Raw genomic sequence first — 27059 nt, 5'->3', positions numbered from 1 at the left:
CCTGGGTTCTCTCCCTGGCCAGTGGTGGGGGTTTTGCTGGTTCAGAGCTGGAAGGAGCCAGGACTCCTGGGTTCTCTCCTTGGCCTGCAGGGGGGCCTGCTGGTTCAGAGGTGGAGGGAGCCTGGACTCCTGGGTTCTCTCCCTGGCCCGCAGAGGGTTTGGGGGGGGGGGGGGGGGGCTGCTGGCTCAGGTGGGGGGGGCCCGGACTCCGGGGCGCTCTCCCTGGCCCGCAGAGGGTTTGGGGGGGGGGGGGGGGGCTGCTGGCTCAGGTGGAGGGGGCCCGGACTCCGGGGCGCTCTCCCTGGCCTGCAGAGGGTAGGGTGGGGGGGGGGGGCAGGACTCCGGGGCGCTCTCCCTGGCCGGCAGAGGGTTTGGGGTGGGGGGCGGCTGCTGGCTCAGGTGGAGGGGGCCCGGACTCCGGGGCTCTCTCCCTGGCCCGCAGAGGGTTTGGGGGGGGGGGGGGGGGGGCTGCTGGCTCAGGTGGGGGGGCCCGGACTCCGGGGCGCTCTCCCTGGCCCGCAGAGGGCTGGCTGAGCCCAGGGAGGAGTGGGCAAACAGGCACAAAGTCCTGGCACACGCCCTGTTAGTACACACCTGAGGCAGGGTGGCCCTGGATGAGGCAGGGTGGCCCTGGATGAGCCAGGGCCCTGCTGGACTCTGGCCTGGGGGAGGAGGCTCCCATCTGTGGTCTGGGCTCCCCTGCAGGGCAGGCCCCAGGACCGGCCTGCGCTGCTGGGAGTGGTGCGCCACCCAGGAGCGCTCCAGGGCTTGGGCCTACCAGTGCTGCTCCTTGACACGGCCCCCTGTGTCCGCTGTGCGTGGGGCTGGGGTTGGTCCCTGCCCTTGTTCCAGCCCTGCTCCCACCTGGGTGCCAGCGTGGGGCAGCCCCCCACCCCCAGCAACCCCAAGGAGGCAGCAGGCAGGAGAGGGTGTGTTCCTTTTATTCCAAGCACAGACAGGCAGCACCCTTCTCCCCTTCCCCCCACGGACCACCCTCTGGGGTGCTGGGGACCCTCACCCCCCGTGGGGGCAGGAGGGGCCGGCTGCTGGGCTGGGACACTCGGCCACCCCCAGGCTCCCAGTTAGGGGTGGCAGCTCACCCCAGCCTTGCTGCCTGCTGCTGCGCAGGGGGCCAGGCCTGCCCCTAGGCTAGAGATGGGACGGGCAGCTGGGGGGCCAGGACAGATGCCAGCTTGACCCCCACCCCCAAGCAGTGACAGGGGCCTGGGCCCCAACGCTCCCCCCACCTGGCCAGGAGCAGGAGAGGCACCTGGCTTCTTTCAGCTCCCCCTCTACTCCCCACCCTGGCTCCTGGCCCTCACTGCCCTCCCAGTGCTGGGCAGAGAACCCAGGAATCCTGGCTCCCACCCCCCTGCTCTGACCACTAGCCCCCGCTGCCCTCACCCCCAATCCTGGCAGCAGGAAAGCTGTCTCCCAGCCTAGCCCCTCACCCCTAGCTGTGCCAGGGGGGCCCCCCCACCAATTGCACTGCAAAGCCCTAGCACCCCAGCCTGGCATGTGACCAGTACTCTTCCCGAGACAGGGGCTGCAGGGCCACAGGGGGTCCCAGCCCTGCACCCAACAGGTCCCCCCTTTGGTCCTGGGTTAATGCCGAGGCCCCCCAAGAGTCCATGGGGTGACCGGGCGAGGAATTAGACCAGGATCGTGCCCCGGGGGCTGTCAGGGGGCACCCCAGCCCCCTGCTGCTCCTGGGGGGAGCCGGCCTCGGCGGGAGCCGGGGCCATGCTGCCGAAGGAAGCAGAGGCCGCAGGGGAGCCCAGCAGCGGCGTGCGCTCCGAGTCGCCCTCGTCCTCCCAGTCGGAGTCCTGGGGCGTCCGCAGCACATGCTGCTTACACACCGGGCAGGTCTTCTTGGTCTGCGTCAGCCAGGGGTCCACGCACCGGCAGTGGTAGGCTGGGGCGGAGGAGAGCGGTTACCGCCGGCCCCTGCCTGGCCTTTCCTCTGTCCTCTCATGCTGGAGCCCAGGAGTCGGGGCTGCTCCCTGCCCCCGCCCGCCCGACTTCCCCAGCCCAGGGAGAACCCAGGAGTCCAGGCGGCTCCCTTCCCCCGGGGGAGAACCCAGGAATCCTGGCTCCCAGCCCCCTGCTCTAACCACCAGCCCCCACTGCCCTCCCAGCGCCAGGGACAGAACCCAGGAGTCCTGGCTCCCAGCCCCCTGCTCTAACCACCAGCCCCCACTGCCCTCCCAGGGCCAGGTAGAGAACCCAGGAGTCCTGGCTCCCAGCCCCCTGCTCTAACCACCAGCCCCCACTGCCCTCCCAGCGCCAGGGAGAGAACCCAGGAGTCCTGGCTCCCACCCCCTGCTCTACCCACCAGCCCCCGCTGCCCTCCCAGCGCCGGGGAGAGAACCCAGGAGTCCTGGCTCCCAGCCCCCTGCTCTAACCACCAGCCCCCACTGCCCTCCCAGCGCCGGGGAGAGAACCCAGGAGTCCTGGCTCCCACCCCCTGCTCTAACCACCAGCCCTCACTGCCCTCCCAGCGCCGGGGAGAGAACCCAGGAGTCCTGGCTCCCAGCCCCCTGCTCTGACCCCCAGCCCCCACTGCCCTCCCAGCGCCGGGGAGAGAACCCAGGAGTCCTGGCTCCCAGCCCCCTGCTCTAACCACCAGCCCCCACTGCCCTCCCAGCGCCGGGGAGAGAACCCAGGAGTCCTAGCTCCTGGCCCCCTGCTCTGACCCCCGAGCGCGAGGGAGAGAACCTAGGAGTCCTGGCTCCCTCTGCCCTGCACGTCTGCACAGTGGGGGGCCCAGCAGAGCAGGTACGGCCTGTGGACCAGCCCAGGCTGCCCCGGTCCCCAGTGGCCACTCACCATGGGCACAGGGCAGGATCCGCAGCTGGTCCCCCTCCTCGTACTCCTCCAGACAGATGGCACAGACATCGTATTCATCCCCTAGCAGACAGGGGGGTGGGGGGTTAGAGGCAACAGATGGGGAAACTGAGGCAGCAGAGCTGGGGCAGGACCAAGCCAAGGGCATAGTGAGAGTAGTAGCTGTACTGCCCAGCCCCCTAATCACCCAAGGTACCTGGGTGAGGGGTCCCCATGTCACCAACCGCCCTGCCCCAGAGGTGGGTGCATCTCAGCGCCGGGCGAGGGGTCCCTGTGTATTTGCCCTGCCCCAGAGGTGGGCGCATCTCAGCGCTGGGCAAAGGGGTCCCTGTGTATTTGCCCTGCCCCAGAGATGGGTGCGTCTCGGTGGCAGGTGAGGGGGTCCCCGTGTCACCAACCACCCCGCCCCAGAGGTGGGCACATCTTGGCGCCGGGTGAGGGGTCCCCGTGTATGTGCCCCAACCCAGAGGTGGGTGCATCTCAGCCCCGTGCGAGGGGTCTCCGTGTATGTGCCCCACCCCAGAGGTGGGTGCATCTCAGCCCTGGGCGAGGGGTCTCCGTCTATGTGCCCTAACCCAGACGTGGGTGCATCTCAGCCCCGTGCGAGGGGTCCCCGTGTATGTGCCCCACCCCAGAGGTGGGTGCATCTCAGCCCTGGGCGAGGGGTCTCCGTGTATGTGCCCTAACCCAGACATGGGTGCATCTCAGCCCCGGGCGAGGGGTCCCCGTGTATGTGCCCCACCCCAGAGGTGGGCGCATCTCAGCCCCAGGCGAGGGGTCCCTGTGTATGTGCCCGAACCCAGAGGTGGGTGCAGCTGAGTCCCGGGCGAGGGGTCCCCGTGTATTTGCCCTGCCCCAGAGATGGCTGCATCTCAGCCCCGGGCGAGGGCTCCCCGTGTATGTGCCCTAACCCAGAGGTGGGTGCAGTTGAGCCCCAGGCGAGGGGGTCCCCATGTATTTGCCCTGCCCCAGAGGTGGGTGCAGCTGAGCCCCGGGCGAGGGGTCCCCGTGTATTTGCCCTGCCCCAGAGGTGGGCACATCTCAGCCCCAGGCGAGGGGTCCCTGTGTATGTGCCCGAACCCAGAGGTGGGTGCAGCTGAGCCCCGGGCGAGGGGTCCCCGTGTATTTGCCCTGCCCCAGAGATGGCTGCATCTCAGCCCCGGGCGAGGGGTCCCCGTGTATGTGCCCTAACCCAGAGGTGGGTGCAGCTGAGCCCCGGGTGAGGGGTCCCCGTGTATGTGCCCTAACCCAGAGGTGGGTGCAGCTGAGCCCCGGGCAAGGGGTCCCCGTGTATTTGCCCTAACCCACAGGTGGGTGCAGCTGAGCCCTGGGCGAGGGGTCCCCGTGTATTTGCCCTAACCCAGAGGTGGGTGCAGCTGAGCCCCGGGCGAGGGGTTCCCGTGTATTTGCCCCACCCCAGAGGTGGCTGCCTTCCGCTACAGAGGCCCGAGCCGAGGCCAGGGCTGAGCTTTGCCGGCGCAGCCTGAGGGCTGGAGCCTCTCACCGAAAACAGGAAGCTGTGCCTGCACCGCCAGCGCCGGGGAGGGAAGCGGTCAGAGGGCTGCCGCGTGAAGCAGCAGCGGAGGCTCAAGGCCTTATAAGGTAAACGCGACTGCTCCCCAGCCGCTTCCTCCGGGCGCTTACTCAACCCGAGAGCCCGGCGCCGTGCAGCGCCCCGCCCGGCGGGGAACGGCTGTGACACCGCGGGGGGGGGGGGGGGGGCTCCGTGCTTCCATTCTCAGCCCCAGGACCCAAGTGAGATTTGGGGGGGGGCCCAAGGCAGGTGAGTGAACCCAGGAGTCCTGGCTCCCGGCCCCCTGCTCTAACCGCCAACCCCCACTGCCCTCCCAGCGCCGGGGAGAGAACCCAGGAGTCCTGGCTCCCGGCCCCTGCTCTAACCACCAGCCCCCACTGCCCTCCCAGCGCCGGGGAGAGAACCCAGGAGTCCTGGCTCCCGGCCCCTGCTCTAACCACCAGCCCCCACTGCCCTCCCAGCGCCGGGGAGAGAACCCAGGAGTCCTGGCTCCCACCCCCTGCTCTAACCACCAGCCCCCACTGCCCTCCCAGCGCCGGGGAGAGAACCCAGGAGTCCTGGCTCCCACCCCCTGCTCTAACCGCCAGCCCCCACTGCCCTCCCAGCGCCGGGGAGAGAACCCAGGAGTCCTGGCTCCCGGCCCCCTGCTCTAACCGCCAGGCCCCACTGCCCTCCCAGCGCCGGGGAGAGAACCCAGGAGTCCTGGCTCCCGGCCCCTGCTCTAACCGCCAGCCCCCACTGCCCTCCCAGCGCCGGGGAGAGAACCCAGGAGTCCTGGCTCCCGGCCCCCTGCTCTAACCGCCAGCCCCCACTGCCCTCCCAGCGCCGGGGAGAGAACCCAGGAGTCCTGGCTCCCGGCCCCTGCTCTAACCGCCAGCCCCCACTGCCCTCCCAGCGCCGGGGAGAGAACCCAGGAGTCCTGGCTCCCGGCCCCTGCTCTAACCACCAGCCCCCACTGCCCTCCCAGCGCCGGGGAGAGAACCCAGGAGTCCAGGCTCCCGCCCCCTGCTCTTAAAACCAGCCCCCACTGCCCTCCCAGCGCCGGGAAGAGACCCCAGGAGTCCTGGCTCCCACCCCCTGCTCTAACCACCAGCCCCCACTGCCCTCCCAGCGCCGGGAAGAGACCCCAGGAGTCCTGGCTCCCACCCCCTGCTCTAACCACCAGCCCCCACTGCCCTCCCAGCGCCGGGAAGAGACCCCAGGAGTCCTGGCTCCCGCCCCCTGCTCTAACCACCAGCCCCCACTGCCCTCCCAGCGCCGGGGAGAGAACCCAGGAGTCCTGGCTCCCGCCCCCTGCTCTAACCACCAGCCCCCACTGCCCTCCCAGCGCCGGGGAGAGAACCCAGGAGCCCTGGCTCCCGCCCCCTGCTCTGCCCACCAGCCCCCACTGCCCTCCCAGCGCCGGGGAGAGAACCCAGCAGTCCTGGCTCCCGCCCCTGCTCTAACCACCAGCCCCCACTGCCCTCCCAGCGCCGGGGAGAGAACCCAGGAGTCCTGGCTCCCACCCCCTGCTCTAACCACCAGCCCCCACTGCCCTCCCAGCGCCGGGGAGAGAACCCAGGAGTCCTGGCTCCCACCCCCTGCTCTAACCACCAGCCCCCACTGCCCTCCCAGCGCCGGGGAGAGAACCCAGGAGTCCAGGCTCCTGCCCCCTGCTCTTAAAACCAGCCCCCAGTGCCCTCCCAGCGCCGGGAAGAGACCCCAGGAGTCCTGGCTCCCACCCCCTGCTCTAACCACCAGCCCCCACTGCCCTCCCAGCGCCGGGAAGAGACCCCAGGAGTCCTGGCTCCCATCCCCTGCTCTAACCACCAGCCCCCACTGCCCTCCCAGCGCCGGGGAGAGAACCCAGGAGTCCTGGCTCCTGGCCCCTGCTCTAACCACCAGCCCCCACTGCCCTCCCAGCGCCGGGGAGAGAACCCAGGAGTCCTGGCTCCCATCCCCCTGCTCTAACCACCAGCCCCCACTGCCCTCCCAGCGCCGGGGAGAGAACCCAGGAGTCCTGGCTCCCACCCCCTGCTCTAACCGCCAGCCCCCACTGCCCTCCCAGCGCCGGGGAGAGAACCCAGGAGTCCTGGCTCCCGGCCCCCCTGCTCTAACCACCAGCCCCCACTGCCCTCCCAGCGCCGGGGAGAGAACCCAGGAGTCCTGGCTCCCGGCCCAGAGGTCATGGGCCGTCTATGCCTGGTTGTGACAGGAGGAAGGAGCTGGCTGGGTGGGAAAGGGGGCGACTCGGGGGCCGAGAAGGTGAGCGCTGTGGGGTGTGGGGGGCTGGGAGCCGAGGCGGGGCTGCCACTCAGCCCGTGGGAAGCCGGCACCCGCAGTCACCCCCTCCCTGCTGGGCCGGAAGGTGGCGGGGGAGGCGCCTGGGAACCTGCTGGGGAGATGCTCTGAGCCCCCAAGCCCTGGTGCCCCTCAAGCTGCGGCGGCTGGGCTGGAGGGGGGGCGCACGGCCGGGCCCCCAGCGGGAGCGGAGGGGAGAACTGGCGGGGGACAGACGGCTGGACAGGCAGGCGCAGCTCGGCTGGTTCCCATGCGGCAGGGGGGCCCCCTGCTGGGGTGATGCTGCAGGGCGCGTGCGAGTGAGCAGCTGCCCTGCCGGCCGGGGAGGGCGCCCCCAGCTGGGCCCTGCCCCCTCCCTGCCCCACGGCGCAGGCCAGAGCCCCCAACCCCCAGCCCTGCCGGCCGGGGAGGGCGCCCCCAGCTGGGCCCTGCCCCCTCCCTGCCCCACGGCGCAGGCCAGAGCCCCCTACCCCCAGCCCTGCCGGCCGGGGAGGGCGACCCCAGCTGGGCCCTGCCCCCTGCCCCACGGCGCAGGTCAGAGCCCCCAACCCCCAGCCCTGCCGGCCGGGGAGAGCGCCCCCAGCTGGGCCCTGCCCCCTCCCTGCCCCACGGCGCAGGCCAGAGCCCCCTACCCCCAGCTCTGCCGGCCGGGGAGGGCGCCCCCAGCTGGGCACTGCCCCCTCCCTGCCCCACGGCGCAGGCCAGAGCCCCCAACCCCCAGCTCTGCCGGCCGGGGAGGGCGCCCCCAGCTGGGCACTGCCCCCTCCCTGCCCTACGGCGCAGGCCAGAGCCCCCAACCCCCAGCCCTGCCGGCCGGGGAGAGCACCCCCAGCTGGGCCCTGCCCCCTCCCTGCCCCACGGCGCAGGCCAGAGCCCCCTACCCCCAGCCCTGCAGACCGGGGAGAGCACCCCTAGCTGGGCACTGCCCCGCTCCCTGCCCCACGGCGCAGGTCAGAGCCCCCTACCCCCAGCCCTGCAGACCGGGGAGAGCACCCCTAGCTGGGCACTGCCCCCGCTCCCTGCCCCACGGCGCAGGTCAGAGGCCCCTACCCCAGCCCTGCAGACCGGGGAGAGCACCCCCAGCTGGGCCTGTGATGGGGTTCAGGGGTCCCCCTGCACTGCACCCCGTCCGCTGGCAGGAGAGACTCTCACTCAGCAGGTACAACAGAAGGTTTATGAGGCAACAGATGCCCAGTTTCTCACAGAAGCGACAGCACAGCAGCCAGAGACAGTCCTTCCAACCCGTCCTGGGGAGAGGAGCCCGAGGGGAGCCCCTCTGGGGTGTAGCTTTCCCCCTCCTCAGGCTGGCTGCCTTCCAGCTCTCCCTTGTCCTCGCCTCTAACTGCCGCCCCCGATCCAAAACCCAGCTCAGCTCCTCCCTGCTCTTTGTTCAGGCAGAGGTGTTATCTGCCAGTTGTAGCCCCAGGGTCACCCTTAGCCACTGGGAGCTGCTCTGCTTGCCTCAGACATCCAGCCTGAGTCTCACATACACCCCCCCCCACTCCATCACATCTCTCCCCTCTTCCAGACCGCACTGAGCGGGGTCACTTAGCCAGTGACCTGGGGAAGTTCGGGGCCCTCCCTGCGTGACAGGGCATCGGCTATGGTGTTGTTGTTCCCCTTGACGTGGACCACCTCCATGTCGTAGTCCTGCAGGAGCAGACTCCACCGCAGGAGCTTGGTGTTGGCCCCTTCGTGTGATGCAGCGAGGTCAGGGGTGAGTGATCGGTGTACATGGTGAAACGCCGTCCAAACAGGTACGGCTGCAGCTTCCCCAGCGCCCACACCATGGCCAGACATTCCTTCTCTATGGCCGCGTAGTTCTGCTCCCTGGGGCAGCAGCTTCTTACTCAGGTACACGACGGGGTGTTTCTCCCCCTTGTCATTCACCTGCATTAGCACCGCCCCCAGCCCCACGTCTGAGGCATCGGTGAACACCAGGAAGGGCTTGTTGAAGTCTGGATTTGCCAGCACTGGGGCCCTGACCAGAGCCTCCTTCAGCGCGCAGAGGGCCTCTTGGCACTGCTCGGTCCAGACCACCTTGTCAGGCTTTCCCTTCTTACACAGCTCTGTGAGGGGGGCTGCGATGGAGCTAAAGTGGGGCACAAACCTCCGGTAGTACCCCGCCATCCCAATGAAGGTCTGGACCTGCTTCTTAGTCTGGGATGTGGGCCAGTCTTTGACAGCCTCCGCTTTAGCTGGCTCCGGCTTTAAGCAGCCGCTGCCCACCTTGTGGCCCAGGTAGGTCACCTCAGCCATTCCCACCTTGCACTTCCCTGCCTTGACAGTCAGACCGGCCTTCTGGAGTCGGTCCAGCACCTGCTTGACTTCGGACACGTGGTCCTCCCACGTCTGGCTGAAGATGCAAATGTCGTCCATGTAAGCCAGGGCAAAGCTCTCCATCCCTTTCAGTAGCTGGTCCACCAGACGCTGGAAGGTAGCGGGTGCCCCCTTGAGGCCAAAGGGCAGGACCAGGAACTCGTAGAGCCCCACAGGGGTGATGAAAGCCGACTTGAGCCAGGCATCATCGTCTAATGGCACTTGCCAGTACCCCTTGGTGAGGTCTATGGTGGTGAGGTAACGGGCTCCCCCCAGCTTGTCTAAAAGGTCATCAGGCCTGGGCATGGGGTAGGCGTCCGATGCAGTGATGGCGTTGAGCTTGCGACAGTCCACACAAAACCGAACAGACCCATCTTTTTTAGGGACTAACACCACGGGAGAGGCCCAGGGGCTGGACGAGGGTTGGATCACCCCCAGAGCCAGCATGTCTTCAACCTCCCGCTCTATGTCCTGAGCCGTCCTCCCTGTGGCTCTGAACGGCACACACTTGATAGGGGCGTGGGTGCCTGTCTCTATTCGGTGGACAGCCAGGTCAGTGCGTCCGGGTCTGTCCGAGAACAGCTGTTGATGCGAATGCAGCACCTCCTTGATGTCCGTCTGCTGGGCAGGGGTCAGCTGGTCTGAGAGGGGAATAGACTCCAGCAAGGAGCTGGCTCCAGTCCTTGTGAGTAAATCCACCAAGGGATCATCCCCCTGCCCCTCCCAGTGTCTGCACACGGCCAGCACCAAGTTCTGCCTGTCCCAGTAAGGTTTCATCATGTTCACATGATAGACCCGGTGGCTGTGGGCCCGGTTCGACAGTTCCACCACATAATTCACGTCATTTAGCTGTTTGACGACCTTGAAGGGCCCATCCCAGGCCGCTTGCAGCTTGTTCCGCCGCACAGGTACAAGGACCATCACTTGATCCCCGGTGGCATAGGCTCGGGCCCTGGCGTTACGGTCACACCAGACCTTTTGCTTCCTTTGGGCCATGGAGAGGTTCTCCCTGGCGAGGCCCATGAGCTCGGTGAGTTTTTCCCGGAAGGTCAGTACATACTGTACCACCGACTCCCCTTCAGGAGAGGCCATCCCCTCCCACTCTTCTCTGAGCAAATCCAAGGGTCCCCGTACCCTCCTTCCGTACAGCAGCTCAAACGGGGAGAACCCCGTGGATTCCTGGGGCACCTCCCTGTATGCAAACAGCAGGTGGGGTAAGTACTTGTCCCAGTCATGGGGGTGCTGATCATGAAGGTTCTCAGCATCTGCTTCAGAGTCCCATTGAACCTCTCCACCAGCCCATTGGTCTGCGGGTGGTAGGCTGTGGCCCAGGTGTGCCGGACCCCACACTTGTCCCACAAGCTTTGCAGTAGGGCCGACATGAAGTTGGACCCCTGATCTGTGAGGACCTCCTTGGGGAACCCCACTCTGCTGAAAATGGACAGCAGTGCATCTGCCACGGTGTCAGCGTCGATAGAGGTCAAGGCCACTGCTTCTGGGTATCGCGTGGCAAAATCTACCACTACCAAAATATATTTCTTCCCCGAACGCGTTGCCTTGCTGAAGGGGTCCCACTATGTCTATAGCCACTTTCTGGAAAGGCTCCTCTATGATGGGCAGTGGCCTCAAGGCAGCTTTCCCCTTGTCCCGGCTCTTCCCCACCCTCTGGCAGGGGTCGCAGGACAGGCAATACAGACGGACAGCTGCAAAGATCCCTGGCCAGAAAAAGTTTTGTAACAACCTTCTCCTGGTGCGGTGGATCCCCTGGTGTCCTGCGAGCGGGACATCATGGGCTAGGTACAGCAGCCTGCACCGGTACTTTTGGGGAACCACCAGTTGCCTCTGGACCTTCCATGGCTCCGCTTTGCGTCTGGGAGCCCATTTTTGGTACAGGAATCCCTTTTCCCACAGGAATCTCTCCCTGCAGCCCTCCCCCAGCTGTGGAGCTGGGCTGAGACTGGCCAGTTCCCTCAGCTTCTGCAAGGAGGGGTCTCTCTGCTGCTCTGCCTGGAATTCTTCCGCTGGGGCAGGAGCGGATGCTACTTCCCCATCCCTGCCTGGCTCCAGCATCCCTGGCCTGTGAGATCTGGTTTTTGGGGGCCCCCTTTCTCTCAGGGTTGGCCCCTGTGGCTCCTGTGAGTTTGGCTGGGCCTGTACCCCTGAATCTGGGGAGCGCACCCCTCGTTTTCTTTGGCTACGGGTCAGGACCAGGGCACGAGGGCGTTCACCTTGCCAGTTCTCCAGGTCAGCCCCCATCAGTACATCCGCCGGCAAATGGCTGTGCACGCCCACCTCCTTGGGGCCTTCCTTCTTCCCCCATTTCAGGTGCACCCTCGCCATGGGCACCTTGAAAGGGGTCCCATCAATTCCTGTTATCGTCAGGTGGGAATCGGGTATCATGCAGCCCGGTGCCACCACCCCGGGTCGGGCCAGCGTCACGTCAGCGCCTGTGTCCCAGAACCCCGTGACCTTTTTCCCGTCTACCTCGAGGTGTTTGAGACACTTGCTCCACAGAGGTAGCGCTGCCCCCACTCCACGACCGCCAGCTCGATCAGGTCCTCTACGGACTGGACTCCCATTCCGAATGCCCACTTCTGGTAGTATTGCTTCAGGCGGGCGGTTGTATCTACGTGGGTTTCCTCTGGCCTCTTCTGCGCCTCCTGGAACTTCTTTTTGTACATCTCCGGAGTCAGCCCGAACTTATGCAGCAGGGCCTGTTTGAACCGTTCATAGTCCCCAGGCTGCAGCCCCACCAGCTGGCTGAGCACCGCTGCGGCCTTCTGGCCCAGCAAGGGGGTGAGTTGCCGGAGCCACTCATCTGGGGGAACCTCGTGCAACTCACAGGCTCGCTCAAAGGCGGTAAGGAACTCGTCCATGTCCCCTGGGTCCTGACACTGGGCCAGCACACGCGTCTCCAAGTGACTGGCCACCCCGAGCCGTCTGGCCCTCTCCCCGCTTACCGCAGCTGGGGCCTCTTGGCGTCTCGCCTCTGCCATGGCCCACTCCTGCTCCCGCTCTCGCTCTCTCTCCTCACGCTCTCGCTCTCTTTCCTTCCGTTCTCGTTCTTTCTCCTCCCGCTCTCGCTCTCTCTCCTCCCGCTGTCTCTCTTGTAACTGGCGCTCGTGCTCACGCTCTCTTTCTCGTTCCTGGCGCTCGTGCTCACGCTCTCTTTCTCGTTCCTGGCGCTCGTGCTCACGCTCTCTTTCCCGTTCCTGGTGCTCCAGTTCCTTTAATCTCACCTCGAGCTCCAGCCGTCGCAGCTCCGCGGCGGGGGACTCTGCCCGCGATGGACCACCGCTAGCTGAGCGCGACCTGGCGGGCACCGCGTCTGTCTGACGGCGTCGAGCCCCTGCTCCTGTCCGAGAATCCGAAACGCTTCCCGAGGCTGACCAGCCACTTTTTGCTGGGACAGGCTCTGCCCCCCCGGATCGGTCATTCTCTTCCAGCTGGGCAATCAGCTGGGCCTTGGTCGCCTTCCCCATGGTCCGGCCTCTCTCTCTGCACAGCCCTGCTAGCTCTGCCTTCAGGAGTCGGGTATAATCCATCTCCCCGCTAACTCCCGGGGTATCCACTCACCAGCAGCAGCTGCAGGAATGGTTCTGTTCCCCCTCTGGCTCTTGTGAGACTCCTTCCTTCTCTGGTGCTCAGTCAGCCACTGCTGGGAGCTTATCCGTGGGTGCAGTGCATCCTACTCCTGACACCAGTGTGATGGGGTTCAGGGGTCCCCCTGCACTGCACCCCGTCCGCTGGCAGGAGAGACTCTCACTCAGCAGGTCCAACAGGAGGTTTATTAGGCAACAGGTGCCCAGTTTCTCACAGAAGCGACAGCACAGCAGTCAGAGACAGTCCTTCCAACCCGTCCTGGGGAGAAGACCCCGAGGGGAGCCCCTCTGGGGTGTAGCTTTCCCCCTCCTCAGGCTGGCTGCCTTCCAGCTCTCCCTTTTCCTAGCCTCTAACTGCTGCCCCCCCGATTCAAAACCCAGCTCGGTTCTCTCTCCTTTTTGTTCAAGGCAGAGGTGTCACCTGCCAGTTGTAGCCCCAGGGTCATCCTTAGCCACTGGGAGCTGCTGCTTGCCTCAGACATCCAGCCTGACTCACCCATGCACTCCCCCCACTCCATCACAGGGCCCTGCCCCACGGCGCAGGTCAGAGGCCCCTACCCCAGCCCTGCTGGCTGGGGAGAGCACCCCCAGCTGGGCACTGCCCCACGGCGCAGGCCAGAGCCCCCTACCCCCAGCCCTGCCGGCCAGGGAGAGCAACCCCAGCTGGGCACTGCCCCGCTCCCTGCCCCACGGCGCAGGTCAGAGGCCCCTACCCCAGCCCTGCTGGCCGGGGAGAGCACCCCCAGCTGGGCACTGCCCCACGGCGCAGGCCAGAGCCCCCTACCCCCAGCCCTGCCGGCCAGGGAGAGCAACCCCAGCTGGGCACTGCACCGCTCCTTGCCCCACGGCGCAGGCCAGAGCCCCCTACCCCCAGCCCTGCCGAACGGGGAGAGCAACCCCAGCTGGGCACTGCCCCGCTCCTTGCCCCACGGCGCAGGCCAGAGCCCCCTACCCCCAGCCCTGCCGAATGGGGAGAGCAACCCCAGCTGGGCACTGCCCCGCTCCCTGCCCCACGGCGCAGGCCAGAGCCCCCGACCCCCAGCCCTGCCGACCAGGGAGAGCGCCCTCAACCTCCTCCTGCCACCTGCACCCCTGGGGCTAGGCCTGACCCACAGGCGCAGCAGCTGAAAGCCGAGCCCTGTAGCAGCGCACCCCGCTGCCCCGTTACCTTTCCTGTGGTTCTGCACAGGAATCTTCTTCAGCTGCTCCTTGGAGAGACGGTTCCGCCGCAGCCTCTTCCGGTGCTGCACACAGCGTACAACCTGCCGGTGGGGACGGGGGCGTCCTTAGGGACAGAACCCAGGAGTCCTGGCTCCCACCCCCTGCTCTGACCTGGCATGTGGGGTGCAGCCCCTGCCACACAGGGTGGTGGATCACTTACCAGGATGGTGCACATGACTGTGATAATGATGCCAACCACTCCGGTGAAGGGGATCAGGTAATAGCCCAGTGGGAAGATGTACTCGGGAATTAGGATCACGTGAGCACTGGGGGGCAGATATGGTGATGTTGGGGAGGGTGGGACAGGGCCTACTTCACCTCCAGAGCGCAGCTGAAGACCTCTGGCTCCAGCCCCCTGCTCTAACCACCAGCCCCCACCGCTCCCCCAGCACCGGGGAGAGAACCCAGGAGTCCTGGCTCCCAGCTCCAACCGCCAGCCCCCACTGCCCTCCCAGCGCTGGGGAGAGAACCCAGGAGTCCTGGCTCCCGCCCCCTGCTCTAACCACCAGCTCCCACTGCTCCCCCAGCACCGGGGAGAACCCAGGAGTCCTGGCTCCCACCCCCTGCTCTAACCACCAGCTCCCACTGCTCCCCCAGCACCGGGGAGAGAACCCAGGAGTCCTGGCTCCCACCCCCTGCTCTAACCACCAGCCCCCACTGCCCTCCCAGCGCTGGGGAGAGAACCCAGGAGCCCTGGCTCCCACCCCCTGCTCTAACCACCAGCCCCCACTGCCCTCCCAGCGCCGGGGAGAGAACCCAGGAGTCCTGGCTCCCGGCCCCCTGCTCTAACCACCAGCTCCCACTGCTCCCCCAGCACCGGGGAGAGAACCCAGGAGTCCTGGCTCCCACCCCCTACTCTAACCGCCAGCCCCCACTGCCCTCCCAGCGCCGGGGAGAGAACCCAGGAGTCCTGACTCCCGGCCCCCTGCTCTAACCACCAGCCCCCACTGCTCCCCCAGCACCGGGGAGAGAACCCAGGAGTCCTGGCTCCCACCCCCTGCTCTAACCACCAGCCCCCACTGCCCTCCCAGCACCGGGGAGAGAACCCAGGAGTCCTGACTCCCGGCCCCCTGCTCTGACCACCAGCCCCCACTGCCCTCCCAGCACCGGGGAGAGAACCCAGGAGTCCTGGCTCCCACCCCCTGCTCTAACCACCAGCCCCCACTGCTCCCCCAGCACCGGGGAGAGAACCCAGGAGTCCTGGCTCCCAGCCCCCTGCTCTGACCACCAGACCCCACTGCCCTCACAGACCTGGGAGAGAACCCAGGAGTCCTGGCTCCCAGCCCCCTCCTGTCACCGAACCCCCTCCTTGTTGATGGGGGCCCTCAGGAGGCTACAGGGGAGCCAGGCAGGACAGCAGGAGAGAGGCGTCTGGTCAGCAGGGTTCTCGCTGGCGTTTCTCTGAAGGGGCTGGCAGCGCAGGCTGCCCCAGGGGGTGGGCGTACCCCTTCTCGTAGCTGAACATGGAGCGCAGGTATTCGGAGGCCCTCTGCCCCACGAAGACTGAAGGGATGATGATCTGCTCTCGGAGCCGCTCTGTGGGGTACAGTGGGAGGGGAAAGAGAGAGGACATGGAGAGTGTGATGTAGTGGGGGGTGGTGTGAGACTCAGGCTGGATGTGTGTGACAGGCAGAGCAGCTCCCAGCGGCTAAGGGTGACCCCTGGGCTGTACCCAAGGCTGGCAGGTAACACCTCTGCCCTGAGCACAGAGCAGGGAGGAGCCGAGCTGGGTTGGAATGGGGGCGGCAGTGAGAAGCTGGGGGGAGAGGGAGCTGGAGCGCAGCCAGCCTGGCGAGGGCGGAAGCTGCACCCCAGAGGGGCACCCCTCGGGCTCCTCTCCCCAGGACGGGTTGGAAGGACTGTCTCTGCCGGCTGTACTGACCCCACTGTGCTGAGCTGGGCTCTGGCGCCTCCTAAACCTCCCGTTCTACCTGCTGAGTGAGAGTCCCTCCTGCCTGCGGCCGGGGGGCAGCGCTTGGGGACCCCTGAGCCCCATGACATGAGCTAACCCAGTCCCCAGAGTATCCGCTGTGCTTGAAGCTGGGGTCACTCACCATCATTCCAGGCCATGCTGAGCAACTTGTCTGAGTCTGTGTTATGAACCACGGCAGCGCGGAATCCAGCCTGCTGTGCATGCCACACCTGGGATGGGGACAGCTTTGTGAGCCAGGAGAGAACCCAGGAGTCCTGGCTGCCAGCCGACCCGTGCTCTAACCACCAGCTCCCCCACCTGCCCTTCCAGTGCTGGGGAGAGAACCCAGAAGTCCTGGCTCCCAGCCCCCTGCTCTAACCACCAGCCCCCACTGCCCTCCCAGCGCCGGGGAGAGAACCCAGGAGTCCTGGCTCCCGGCCCCTGCTCTACCCACCAGCCCCCACTGCCCTCCCAGCGCCAGAGACAGAACCCAGGAATCCTGGGTCCCGGCCCCTGCTCTACCCACCAGCCCCCACTGCCCTCCCAGCGCCGGGGAGAGAACCCAGGAGTCCTGAGCACAAGAGAAGCGTGAAAAGGGACCAGGTGACCCTATGGCTCAGGGTAGCGATTGCAGGCGTTACCAGCAGTCCTGGCACACCGAGTGCTGGCGTGGCTGCATCAAGATTCGAGTGCCACCCAGCTGCAGGGCTGTGTTTGTACGGCTGCTGCGCCTCTGGGGACAGTAATGATGTTATTCCGCGCACGGGCCCAAAAGATGACAGGGGAGGCTGGTCAGGACAGCGTGTCGGGAGGCGCAGGCCTGTGCTGGGCTCCCCCAGCCCCGTTCCCACCCCGCACCTTGAGGTCAAAGTTGCAGTCGTATCTGCGGATGAGGGCGATGAAGCAGGTGGTGTTGCTGCGGTCTGGGGGCCCCTCGATGGGCTGACAGGCGTTGCTGGGCTTTGCCTCCAACAGGTAACCCTGGAGCACAGCAGCACAAACAGCTGGCATCCCACAGGGGGCTGGCTCCCAGCTCCCACCCACCCCCACTGCCCTCCCAGCGCCGGGGAGCGAACCCAGGAGTCCTGGCTCCCGGCCCCCTGCTCTAACCACCAGCCCCCACTGCCCTCCCAGCGCCGGGGAGAGAACCCAGGAGTCCTGGCTCCCACCCCCTGCTCTAACCGCCAGCCCCCACTGCCCCCCCAGCGCCGGGGAGAGAACCCAGGAGTCCTGGCTCCCGGCCCCTGCTCTGACCACCAGCCCCCACTGCCCTCCCAGCGCCGGGGAGAGAACCCAGGAGTCCTGGCTCCCGCCCCCTGCTCTAACCGCCAGCCCCCACTGCCCTCCCAGCGCTGGGGAGAGAACCCAGGAGTCCTGGCTCCCATCCCCCTGCTCTAACCACCAGCCCCCACTGCCCTCCCAGCGCCGGGGAGAGAACCCAGGAGTCCTGGCTCCCATCCCCCTGCTCTAACCACCAGCCCCCACTGCCCTCCCAGCGCCGGGGAGAGAACCCAGGAGTCCTGGCTCCCATCCCCCTGCTCTAACCACCAGCCCCCACTGCCCTCCCAGCGCCGGGGAGAGAACCCAGGAGTCCTGGCTCCCGCCCCCTGCTCTAACCGCCAGCCCCCACTGCCCTCCCAGCGCTGGGGAGAGAACCCAGGAGTCCTGGCTCCCGGCCCCCCTGCTCTAACCACCAGCCCCCACTGCCCTCCCAGCGCCGGGGAGAGAACCCAGGAGTCCAGGCTCCCGCCCCCTGCTCTAACCACCAGCCCCCACTGCCCTCCCAGCGCCGGGAAGAGACCCCAGGAGTCCTGGCTCCCAGCCCCTGCTCTAACCACCAGCCCCCACTGCCCTCCCAGTGCTGGGCAGAGAACCCAGGAGTCCTGGCTCCCGGTCCCCTGCTCTAACCACCAGCCCCCACTGCCCTCCCAGCGCCGGGGAGAGAACCCAGGAGTCCTGGCTCCCGGCCCCTGCTCTAACCACCAGCCCCCACTGCCCTCCCAGCGCCGGGGAGAGAACCCAGGAGTCCTGGCTCCCACCCCCTGCTCTGACCACCAGCCCCCACTGCCCTCCCAGTGCTGGGCAGAGAACCCAGGAGTCCTGGCTCCCACCCCCTGCTCTGACCGCCAGCCCCCACTGCCCTCCCAGCGCCGGGGAGCGAACCCAGGAGTCCTGGCTCCCACCCCCTGCTCTAACCACCAGCCCCCACTGCCCTCCCAGCGCCGGGGAGCGAACCCAGGAGTCCTGGCTCCCGCCCCCTGCTCTAACCACCAGCCCCCACTGCCCTCCCAGCGCCGGGGAGCGAACCCAGGAGTCCTGGCTCCCGGCCCTGCTCTAACCACCAGCCCCCACTGCCCTCCCAGCACCGGGGAGAGAACCCAGGAGTCCTGGCTCCCAGCCCCCTGCTCTGACCACCAGCCCCCCACTGCCCTCCCAGCACCGGGGAGAGAACCCAGGAGTCCTGGCTCCCGGTCCCCTGCTCTGACCACCAGCCCCCACTGCCCTCCCAGCGATGGGGAGAGAACCCAGGAGTCCTGGCTCTCACTCTCTGCTCTGACCACCAGCCCCCGCTGCCCTCCCAGCGCTGGGGAGAGAACCCAGCAGTCCTGGCTCCCGGTCCCCTGCTCTAACCACCAGCCCCCACTGCCCTCCCAGCGATGGGGAGAGAGCCCAGCAGTCCTGGCTCTCACTCCCTGCTCTGACCACCAGCCCCCACTGCCCCACAGCACCAGGGAGAGAACCCAGGAGTCCTGCCCCCCCGAGCGGCTGTACGCACCATGAGCCCCTCCTTGGGCAGCAGTGCTCCGAAGCGGGCAGGCAGGTCGGAGAAGTCCATGCTGATGTTGTGCTCTGTCACCTGGGGGGAAGGTTGGGTGGGGCGGGGGTGAGAGGCTGCTGTCTCCCCCGGTCCCTCTCCTCATTCCCTTCCTGCCCCACACCTGGCAAGGCTGCCCACGCCCTTGGGACTCACTGCGTGGATGTAGGCGCCCGCAGAGGAGAGCAGGAGGCAGGCAAGCAGCAGCAGGAGGGCCCCGACGGCGCGTTCGGGCCGCATGCTGGCGCTGGCAGAGCCCTGCGGGGGAGAAGCAGGACCCGGGCGCGTGAGACCCAGCACCCTGCGCATGTCCGATCTCCCCAGCCTGCCCGTCATGGACCCCTCCCGCAGGGCCGGTGCACACCCGCTCAGACAGCCGCTGAGGTACCCCGTGGGGCGTGAGGGGGAGCTGAGGGGTGGAGGCCGGGGACCCTGTGGAGATGCTCAGGGACAGCATCAGCCCAGACAAAGGGACCATTGTGCATCCACTGGCATCAGGGTGACAGGCAGTCCTGGCTCCCCCCTGCACTGCCCTGCCAGCACCAGGAGAGAACCCAGGAGTCCTGGCTCCCTCCCCCTGCTCTAACCACCAGCCCCCACTGCCCTCCCAGCGCCGGGGAGAGAACCCAGGAGTCCTGGCTCCCTCCCCCTGCTCTAACCACCAGCCCCCACTGCCCTCCCAGCACCGGGGAGAGAACCCAGGAGTCCTGGCTCCCTCCCCCTGCTCTAACCACCAGCCCCCACTGCCCTCCCAGCACCGGGGAGAGAACCCAGGAGTCCTGGCTCTGGGCCCCTGCTCTAACCACCAGCCCCCACTGCCCTCCCAGTGCCGGGGAGAGAACCCAGGAGTCCTGGCTCCCTCCCCCTGCTCTAACCACCAGCCCCCACTGCCCTCCCAGCACCGGGGAGAGAACCCAGGAGTCCTGGCTCTGGGCCCCTGCTCTAACCACCAGCCCCCACTGCCCTCCCAGTGCCGGGGAGAGAACCCAGGAGTCCTGGCTCCCGCTCCCTGCTCTAACCATCAGCCCCCACTGCCCTCCCAGCGCCGGGGAGAGAGCCCAGGAGTCCTGGCTCCCACTCCCTGCTCTAACCATCAGCCCCCACTGCCCTCCCAGCACCGGGGAGAGAACCCAGGAGTCCTGGCTCCCACCCCCTGCTCTAACCACCAGCCCCCACTGCCCTCCCAGCGCCGGGGAGAGAACCCAGGAGTCCTGGCTCCCGGCCCCTGTCAGCACCAGCCAAGACTCCCTCGGATCAAAGCATAAGCTGGGCTCACAGCTCAGCTGCCAGGTGGGATCCGTGGAGGCCTCGGCCCACCCAGGGCTCCAATCTGGGTGGGAGGGCGCGCAGGGAGCCACACTCAGCAAGAGCTGGGCTCTCCCTGGCAAAGGGTCCAGCGGAGCAAAGCCAAGAGCCGGCGCCAGGCTGGGAAGAAGCAGGGCAAGCTCCGGGGTGGAGGGTCGAACTACCACCTCCTGTGGGGTGAGAGCAGCTGCAGCCGGCCCTGGGGGGCGGTCGTTTGCGGGGGGCTGTGCTGAGATCGGCAGTGGATACCACAGACACATGGGACTCTCCCTGCCACGGCAACAAGGACGAGGATGGAGGAGGGAAACTGAAGCACACAGGTAGGTACCAGGCCACATGCTGTAGGCACACCGGGCCAGCTACACAACAGTGCGCTGTATGAGATAGGCAACCCGACCCAGAGATGCGCCCACCTCTGGGGCGGGGCGGCCGGGGACACGGGGTCCCCTCGCCCGGCGCCGAGATGCGCCCACCTCTGGGGCGGGGCGGCTGGGGACACGGGGTCCCCACTCCTGGCATGGAGATGAACTCCCAGCAATACCCCTCTGTGAACAGCTGGGAATGGTGCCCCTTTGTGCCCTCAAACCCCTCCTCCGCACCCCGAATGGGGTGTCCCCCCTGCAGCCTTTCCCCAGATGAGGGGGTCCCTCCCCCGTGTCCCTCCCTAGGTTGGGGTCTCCCCTCCCCCCAGGACGCCCCCTGGCCTGGAGAAAGCCCCACACTGACCTGCTCCGAAAAAGGGGTTAAGCCCAGCTGCGGCAGGGTCTGCAGCAGGTCCCCCCTGGCTGCCAGGAGTTGTGGGGGTCTCCCCTTTCCCTCCTTCTGTTTACAACCTTCCTCTCAGGAACAGCCAGCTCTCGCGAGAGCAGGAGGAGCCGCCCCTCCCTGCCAGTCGCCCGGATGCCTGGGTTCCCTCCCCAGCTGGAGGGGTGGGGGCTGGGAGCCAGGACTCCTGGGTTCTCTCCCCGGCGCTGGGGGGCAGTGGGGGCTGGTGGTTAGAGCAGGGGGTGGGAGCCAGGACTCCTGGGTTCTCTCCTTGGCACTGGGGGGCAGTGGGGGCTGGTGGTTAGAGCAGGGGCCAGGAGCCAGGACTCCTGGGTTCTCTCCCTGGCACTGGGAGGGCAGTGGGGGCTGGTGGTTAGAGCAGAGGGTGGGAGCCAGGACTCCTGGGTTCTGTCCCCGGCGCTGGGAGGGCAGTGGGGGCTGGTGGTTAGAGCAGGGGGTGGGAGCCAGGACTCCTGGGTTCTCTCCCTGGCGCTGGGAGGGCAGTGGGGGCTGGTGGTTAGAGCAGGGGGTGGGAGCCAGGACTCCTGGGTTCTCTCCCCGGCGCTGGGAGGGCAGTGGGGGCTGGTGGTTAGAGCAGGGGCTGGGAGCCAGGACTCCTGGGTTCTCTCCCTGGTGCTGGGAGGGCAGTGGGGGCTGGTGGTTAGAGCAGGGGGTGGGAGCCAGGACTCCTGGGTTCTCTCCTTGGCACTGGGGGGCAGTGGGGGCTGGTGGTTAGAGCAGGGGCCGGGAGCCAGGACTCCTGGGTTCTCTCCCTGGCACTGGGAGGGCAGTGGGGGCTGGTGGTTAGAGCAGAGGGTGGGAGCCAGGACTCCTGGGTTCTGTCCCCGGCGCTGGGAGGGCAGTGGGGGCTGGTGGTTAGAGAAGGGGCTGGGAGCCAGGACTCCTGGGTTCTCTCCCTGGTGCTGGGAGGGCAGTGGGGGCTGGTGGTTAGAGCAGGGGCCGGGAGCCAGGACTCCTGGGGTCTCTCCCCGGCGCTGGGAGAGCAGTGGGGGCTGGTGGTTAGAGCAGGGGGTGGGAGCCAGGACTCCTGGGTTCTCTCCCCGGCGCTGGGAGGGCAGTGGGGGCTGGTGGTTAGAGCAGAGGGTGGGAGCCAGGACTCCTGGGTTCCCTGCGCGGGGGGCAGCGTGTGGGGGCGACTCACCCTCGTGCACAGGGCCGTGGCGATGTGGTCCAGGCGCGGAGGCAGCACCACTGGCGCAGTGGGGGCTGGCCCAGCTGAGACCGGCCCGCTCGTGGCAGGGCTGCCCGGGTGGCTGGGGTGAGCCCCTGGGGGTCCAGCCCCACAGTCCCCTGGGGGTGTATCCGTGGGGCTGCCTGTTCTCTGCCCCCGGGGGCAGCTCTGTGGGGCCTGTCCCAGCACCCCCCCAGGGGGACCCACGGGCCAGCCAGAGCCAGGTGGGGACAGGGGCGTGTCAGGCGGGGGGGGCTGCAGGGCCCCATTGCTGGGTTGCCTCCTTGGCGCCTCACCCCCTTCCCTGCCCTGGAGGGGCGCTGGGGGAGCTGGGACCCCTCAGGGGCGTGTAGTATCGCAGCCAGTCGGCGGGGGGGCCGCAGAATCGCAGCCTATCGCGGGGTGGGGGGTTGAGTATCGCCGCGGGGCTCCCGGTATCGCAACCTGTCGGCGCGGGGGTGTGCCTATCGCCGAAAGGACGGACTATCGCAGCCTGTCGCCTCGGGGCCCGGGGGGAGGGGAGTGGGGGCTTGCCTCTGCGGGGGAGGGGCCGCGCGCTCCAACGGCCGCCGCGCCAACTGCCCTTCCCGCCAAAAAAGCGGCCGCGCGCCCTGCCCCGCTCACTCCCGTGCCCCCCCAGAGGGGCGGGGCTGCCTCCGCCGCTCGCGGGCTCCGCCCCCGGAGTGTCGAGGGCTGCGCGCGCAGCCCACACGTAGCCTCGCCCCCTCAGGAGAGTATGAGCTGCGCGCGCAGCCCCTGCGGAAGCCCCGCCCCCGGAAGAAGCTTGAGCTGCGCGCGCAGCTTCACCGAAGCCCCGCCCCTGGAGGTCGCCTGAGCTGCGCGCGCAGCCCGAGTCACCTTGTTGCCGGCTCGGCCGGACCGGCGATGGCGGCGGTAGCAGCGGCGGGGTCCGAGCGGCCCAAGAGCTCCCCCAAGGCCGTCAAGTTCCTCTTCGGGGGCCTGGCCGGGTGAGTCCCCCCTGCCCCCGTGCTGTCCTGGCTCCGCCCCCCTGGGACAGCCCCCCCCCCGTGCTGTCCTGGCTCCGCCCCCCTGGGACAGCCCCCCCCCCCGGTGAGCCCCCCCCCCGTGCTGTCCTGGCTCCGCCCCCCTGGGACAGCCCCCCCCCCGTGCTGTCCTGGCTCCGCCCCCCTGGGACAGCCCCCCCCCCGGTGAGCCCCCCCCCCCGTGCTGTCCTGGCTCCGCCCCCCTGGGACAGCCCCCCCCCCGTGCTGTCCTGGCTCCGCCCCCCTGGGACAGCCCCCCCCCCCGGTGAGCCCCCCCCCCGTGCTGTCCTGGCTCCGCCCCCCTGGGACAGCCCCCCCCCCGGGAGAGCCTCCCCCCGCGCTGGCCGTGCCCGGCCTCGCCGCCCTGGGAGAGCCCCCCCCTTCGGGAGATGCCCCGCGTTGGCCTGGCCCCGCCCCCCCGGGGAGAAGCCCCCCTCCCCGCTGGCCTGGCCCCGCCCCCCCGGGGAGAAGCCCCCCCCCGCGCTGGCCTGGCCCCGCCCCCCCGGGGAGAAGCCCCCCTCCCCGCTGGCCTGGCCCCGCCCCCTCGGGAGATGCCGCGCCTTGGCCTGGCCCCTCCCTCCCGGGGAGAACCCCCCCCCCCCGCGCTGGCCTGGCCCCGCCCCCCCGGGGAGAAGCCCCCCTCCCCGCTGGCCTGGCCCCGCCCCCCCGGGGAGAACCCACCCTCCGCGTTGGCCTGGCCCCGCCTCTTCGGGGGATGCCCCGCGCTGGCCTGGCCCCGCCCCCCCGGGGAGAACACCCCCCCACGCCTGGCGTGGCCCCGCTCCCTCGGGAGATGCCCCACGCTGGCCTGGCCCCGCCCCCCCCGGGGAGACCCCCCCCCCCTCCGCGCTGACCTGGCCCCGCCCTCTCGGGAGATGCCGCGCCTTGGCCTGGCCCCTTCTTCCCGGGGAGAACCCCCCCCCCGCGCTGGCCTGGCCCCGCCCCCCCGGGGAGAAGCCCCCCTCCCCGTTGGCCTGGCCCCGCCCCCTCGGGAGATGCGCCGCGCTGGCCTGGCCCCGCCCCCCGGGGAGAACTCACCCTCTGCGCTGGCCTGGCCCCGCCTCCTCGGGAGATGCCCCGCGCTGGCCTGGCCCCGCCCCCCTGGGGAGAACACCCCCCACGCCTGGCGTGGCCCCGCTCCCTCGGGAGATGCCCCACGCTGGCCTGGCCCCTCCCTCCCGGGGAGAACCCCCCCCCCCTGCGCTGGCCTGGCCCCGCCCCCCCGGGGAGAAGCCCCCCTCCCTGCTGGCCTGGCCCCGCCCCCTCGGGAGATGCGCCGCGTTGGCCTGGCCCCGCCCCCCCGGGGAGAACCCACCCTCTGCGTTGGCCTGGCCCCGCCTCTTCGGGGGATGCCCCGCGCTGGCCTGGCCCCGCCCCCACGGGGAGAACACCCCCCCATGCCTGGCGTGGCCCTGCTCCCTCGGGAGATGCCGCGCCTTGGCCTGGCCCTGCCCCCCTGGGGAGAACCCCCCCCCCCCGCGCTGGCCTGGCCCCGCCCCCTCAGGAGATGCCCCCCCTGCCCCTAGGCTGTCACTGCTTTTTCAGGTTTCTCTTACCCTGCTTCCCAGTGCCTAGAGGACCCCCCCAGGGGCTCTGCCAGCTCCCCCTGCCGGGCCCCCCCGGGGTCTCACCCCCTCCCCCAGTCTCCCGCCTGGGGTCCCCTCGCCTGGGCCCCCCTTGGTCTCTTTCCTCCCTGGGCTCCCCCCGGCCTGGTTCCCCTCTCCCCAGCCTGAGCTCCCCCCGGCCTGGTTCCCCTCTCCCCAGCCTGGGCTCCCGCCGCCCTGGTTCCCCACCCCCCAGCCTGGTTCCCCCGGGACTCCCCCTCACCGGCGTGGCCCCCCAGTGCAGCGCCCCCCCCCCCCCCCCCCGCGTTGAAGGCCGACAGGCCGGTCTGCAGAGTGGAGGGGCTGGAGGCTGGGCCTGGCCCCGGCCAACCCGGCTGTGGTTGCGGTTGGCAGGATGGGCGCGACGGTGTTCGTGCAGCCGCTGGACCTGGTGAAGAACCGCATGCAGCTGAGCGGGGAAGGCGCCAAGACCAGAGAGTACAAGACCAGCTTCCACGCCGTGGGCAGCATCCTCAGGAAGGAGGGGGTCCGGGGCATCTACACCGGGTACGTGGGGCGGGGCAGGTGGGGGACACGGGGTATGTGGGGCAGAGCTGGCTGGGGAGTACTGGGTACGTGGGGGAGAGTGGGGCCAGCCCTGGGGGTTGGGGACATGGGGTGCGTGGGGCCAGCCATGGGGGGTGGGGAGGTGCTGGCAGGCGAGCTCCGGGGCACGGCCTCTCCCCCGCCGGGGCGCCCCGGCCACCCCCTCCCCACCTTGCTCCGGGGCAGGGCCTCTCCCCCGCCGGGGCGCCCCGGCCACCACCCCCCCCCCTTGCTCCGGGGCAGGGCCTCTCCCCCGCCGGGGCGCCCCGGCCACCACCCCCCCCCCTTGCTCCGGGGCAGGGCCTCTCCCCCGCCGGGGCGCCCCGGCCACCCCCTCCCCACCTTGCTCCGGGGCAGGGCCTCTCCCCCGCCGGGGCGCCCCGGCCACCACCCCCCCCCCCTTGCTCCGGGGCACGGCCTCTCCCCCGCCGGGGCGCCCCAGCCACCCCCGCTTGTTCCCGCAGGCTGTCGGCAGGCCTCCTCCGGCAGGCCACCTACACCACCACCCGCCTGGGCATCTACACGGTGCTGTTCGAGCGGCTGACGCAGGCCGACGGCACGCCCCCCAGCTTCCTGGTGAAGGCGCTGATCGGCATGACGGCCGGGGCCGCCGGCGCCTTCGTGGGCACGCCGGCCGAGGTGGCCCTCATCCGCATGACGGCCGACGGCAGGTGAGGGGCGGCGCGGGGCCCGGGCCGCAGCTGTGCCCCCCCACCCCCCCGAACCGCTCGCGCCCCGGCTCCCCTCCTCTCTCTGTCCCCAGGCTGCCCCCGGCCCAGAGGAGAGGCTACAGCAACGTTTTCAACGCGCTGCTGAGGATCACCCGCGAGGAGGGCGTCGTGACGCTCTGGCGGGTACGGCGCCCGCGGGGGGGCGGGGTGTGGGGCAGCGCTCGGGCCAGGCCTGGATCCCCCGTTAACGCCCCCTCTTTGCACGGCAGGGCTGCGTCCCCACCATGGCCAGGGCGGTGGTCGTCAACGCCGCCCAGTTAGCCTCCTACTCCCAGTCCAAGCAGTTCCTGCTGGACTCAGGTAAGTGCCCAGCTCCCTGCAGCACTGGGGAGAGACCCCAGGAGTCTTGGTTCGGAGCCCCCCCTGCCCTCCAGTGGCGGGGGGAACCCAGGCGCCCGAGCCGGCCCTGCGGCGGCTGCCACCCGGCTGGCTGGGAACTGTGGGGGCAGCGGGCTGTGGACCTGGCCAGTCCTGACGCGTCCTCCTTCCCGCCCGCCCCCCATGCAGGTTATTTCCGCGACAATATCTTCTGCCACTTCTGCGCCAGCATGATCAGCGGGCTGGTGACCACGGCCGCGTCCATGCCCGTGGACATCGCCAAGACCAGGCGAGTGGCCGGGCCGGGCGGGGCGGGGCGGGGGTTGCTGGCGGGCGGCTCGTGCCGGCCGGGGATAACCGCCCCCTCTGCCCGCAGGATCCAGAACATGCGCATGGTGGACGGGAAGCCGGAGTACAGGAACGGGCTGGTAAGGGACAGCCGGTGCCGGGGGGGGGGGGGGGGCGCTCGGGCCGGCCCCCTGCTGACCTGCGCCTCCCCCCCGGCAGGACGTGCTGCTGAAGGTGGTCCGCTACGAGGGTTTCTTCAGCCTCTGGAAGGGCTTCACCCCCTACTACGCCCGCCTGGGCCCCCACACCGTCCTCACCTTCATCTTCCTCGAGCAGATGAACCAGCTCTACCGCCAGCTCTTCCTGAGCGCCTGAGCCCGCAGCCCGCCTGCGTCTGGGGGGCCGCCCCCGGCTGCCCTGTGCACGTGGAACTCAGTAAACAGATCATGTCCGGCTGGCCTGGCCCGGTGCCTGTGGGGTTCCCGCTGGGGGGCGGGCAGGGGGAAGGACGGGCGGACGGACGGACAGTTCTGCAGCACAGCAGCTGGGGGGCGTGGAGCTGGGGGTCTGTACACGGCCCACCAGGGACACCTGCCTGGGTCCTGCGCTGCCTGAGGGATTGTCCACGCAGCCCTGGGGGGCTGCCCGGCTGCCGGGACCCCCTCGCTGGGGGGTGGCCTCCTGAGCCCTGCCCTGCCTGGCTGCCGGGACCCCCTCGCTGGGGGTCTTTACACGGCCCACCAGGGACACCTGCATGGGCCCTGCGCTGCCTGAGG

At 69.1% G+C, this 27059-nt stretch overlaps 2 protein-coding genes across 3 annotated transcripts; one reads left to right on the top strand and one right to left on the bottom strand.

Annotated features, from left to right (window-relative positions):
* Positions 1–925: 925 nt before the first annotated feature.
* Positions 926–20708, bottom strand: RNF167 (ring finger protein 167). 2 transcript variants are annotated; one of them, XM_074983005.1, is made up of 10 exons: positions 20562–20708; positions 18687–18788; positions 18492–18572; positions 16574–16696; positions 15858–15945; positions 15249–15339; positions 13964–14069; positions 13751–13844; positions 2830–2910; positions 926–1915 (listed from the first exon to the last, which is right to left on the bottom strand). In XM_074983005.1, the coding sequence occupies exons 2-10, from the start codon at positions 18768–18770 to the stop codon at positions 1653–1655; spliced, it is 1011 nt and encodes a 336-aa protein (XP_074839106.1). In that variant the 5' UTR covers positions 18771–18788; positions 20562–20708; the 3' UTR covers positions 926–1652. The 2 variants fall into 2 exon arrangements, with proteins under 2 accessions (XP_074839106.1, XP_074839107.1); XM_074983006.1 differs by lacking the exon at positions 18687–18788 and having other exon boundaries at positions 20562–20691.
* A 1893-nt stretch (positions 20709–22601) lies between these two features.
* SLC25A11 (solute carrier family 25 member 11) lies at positions 22602–26736 on the top strand. The gene is made up of 8 exons (XM_074983007.1): positions 22602–22760; positions 24755–24907; positions 25411–25617; positions 25710–25800; positions 25887–25977; positions 26185–26284; positions 26372–26423; positions 26503–26736. The coding sequence occupies exons 1-8, from the start codon at positions 22678–22680 to the stop codon at positions 26656–26658; spliced, it is 933 nt and encodes a 310-aa protein (XP_074839108.1). The 5' UTR covers positions 22602–22677; the 3' UTR covers positions 26659–26736.
* The last annotated feature ends 323 nt before the right edge of the window (positions 26737–27059 follow it).

This window comes from Carettochelys insculpta, chromosome 34 (assembly GCF_033958435.1).
Source record: "Carettochelys insculpta isolate YL-2023 chromosome 34, ASM3395843v1, whole genome shotgun sequence".
In the NCBI taxonomy this organism is placed as follows: domain Eukaryota; kingdom Metazoa; phylum Chordata; order Testudines; family Carettochelyidae; genus Carettochelys; species Carettochelys insculpta.
The sequence above is the reverse complement of the archived record's forward strand: the minus strand, read 5'-3'. Positions and strand labels throughout refer to the sequence as shown.

Excerpts from the sequence above, each read along its gene's own strand:
- SLC25A11 (XM_074983007.1), top strand. The coding sequence starts at position 22,678 with ATGGCGGCGGTAGCAGCGGCGGGGTCCGAGCGGCCCAAGAGCTCCCCC. Across the intron at positions 24,908-25,410 it reads GTCCGGGGCATCTACACCGG|GCTGTCGGCAGGCCTCCTCC; the intron begins GTACGTGGGGCG and ends TTGTTCCCGCAG. Across the intron at positions 25,978-26,184 it reads GCAGTTCCTGCTGGACTCAG|GTTATTTCCGCGACAATATC; the intron begins GTAAGTGCCCAG and ends CCCCCCATGCAG.
- RNF167 (XM_074983005.1), bottom strand. The coding sequence starts at position 18,770 with ATGCGGCCCGAACGCGCCGTCGGGGCCCTCCTGCTGCTGCTTGCCTGC. Across the intron at positions 15,340-15,857 it reads CAGCATGGCCTGGAATGATG|AGCGGCTCCGAGAGCAGATC; the intron begins GTGAGTGACCCC and ends TGTACCCCACAG. Across the intron at positions 1,916-2,829 it reads GATCCTGCCCTGTGCCCATG|CCTACCACTGCCGGTGCGTG; the intron begins GTGAGTGGCCAC and ends CCTCCGCCCCAG.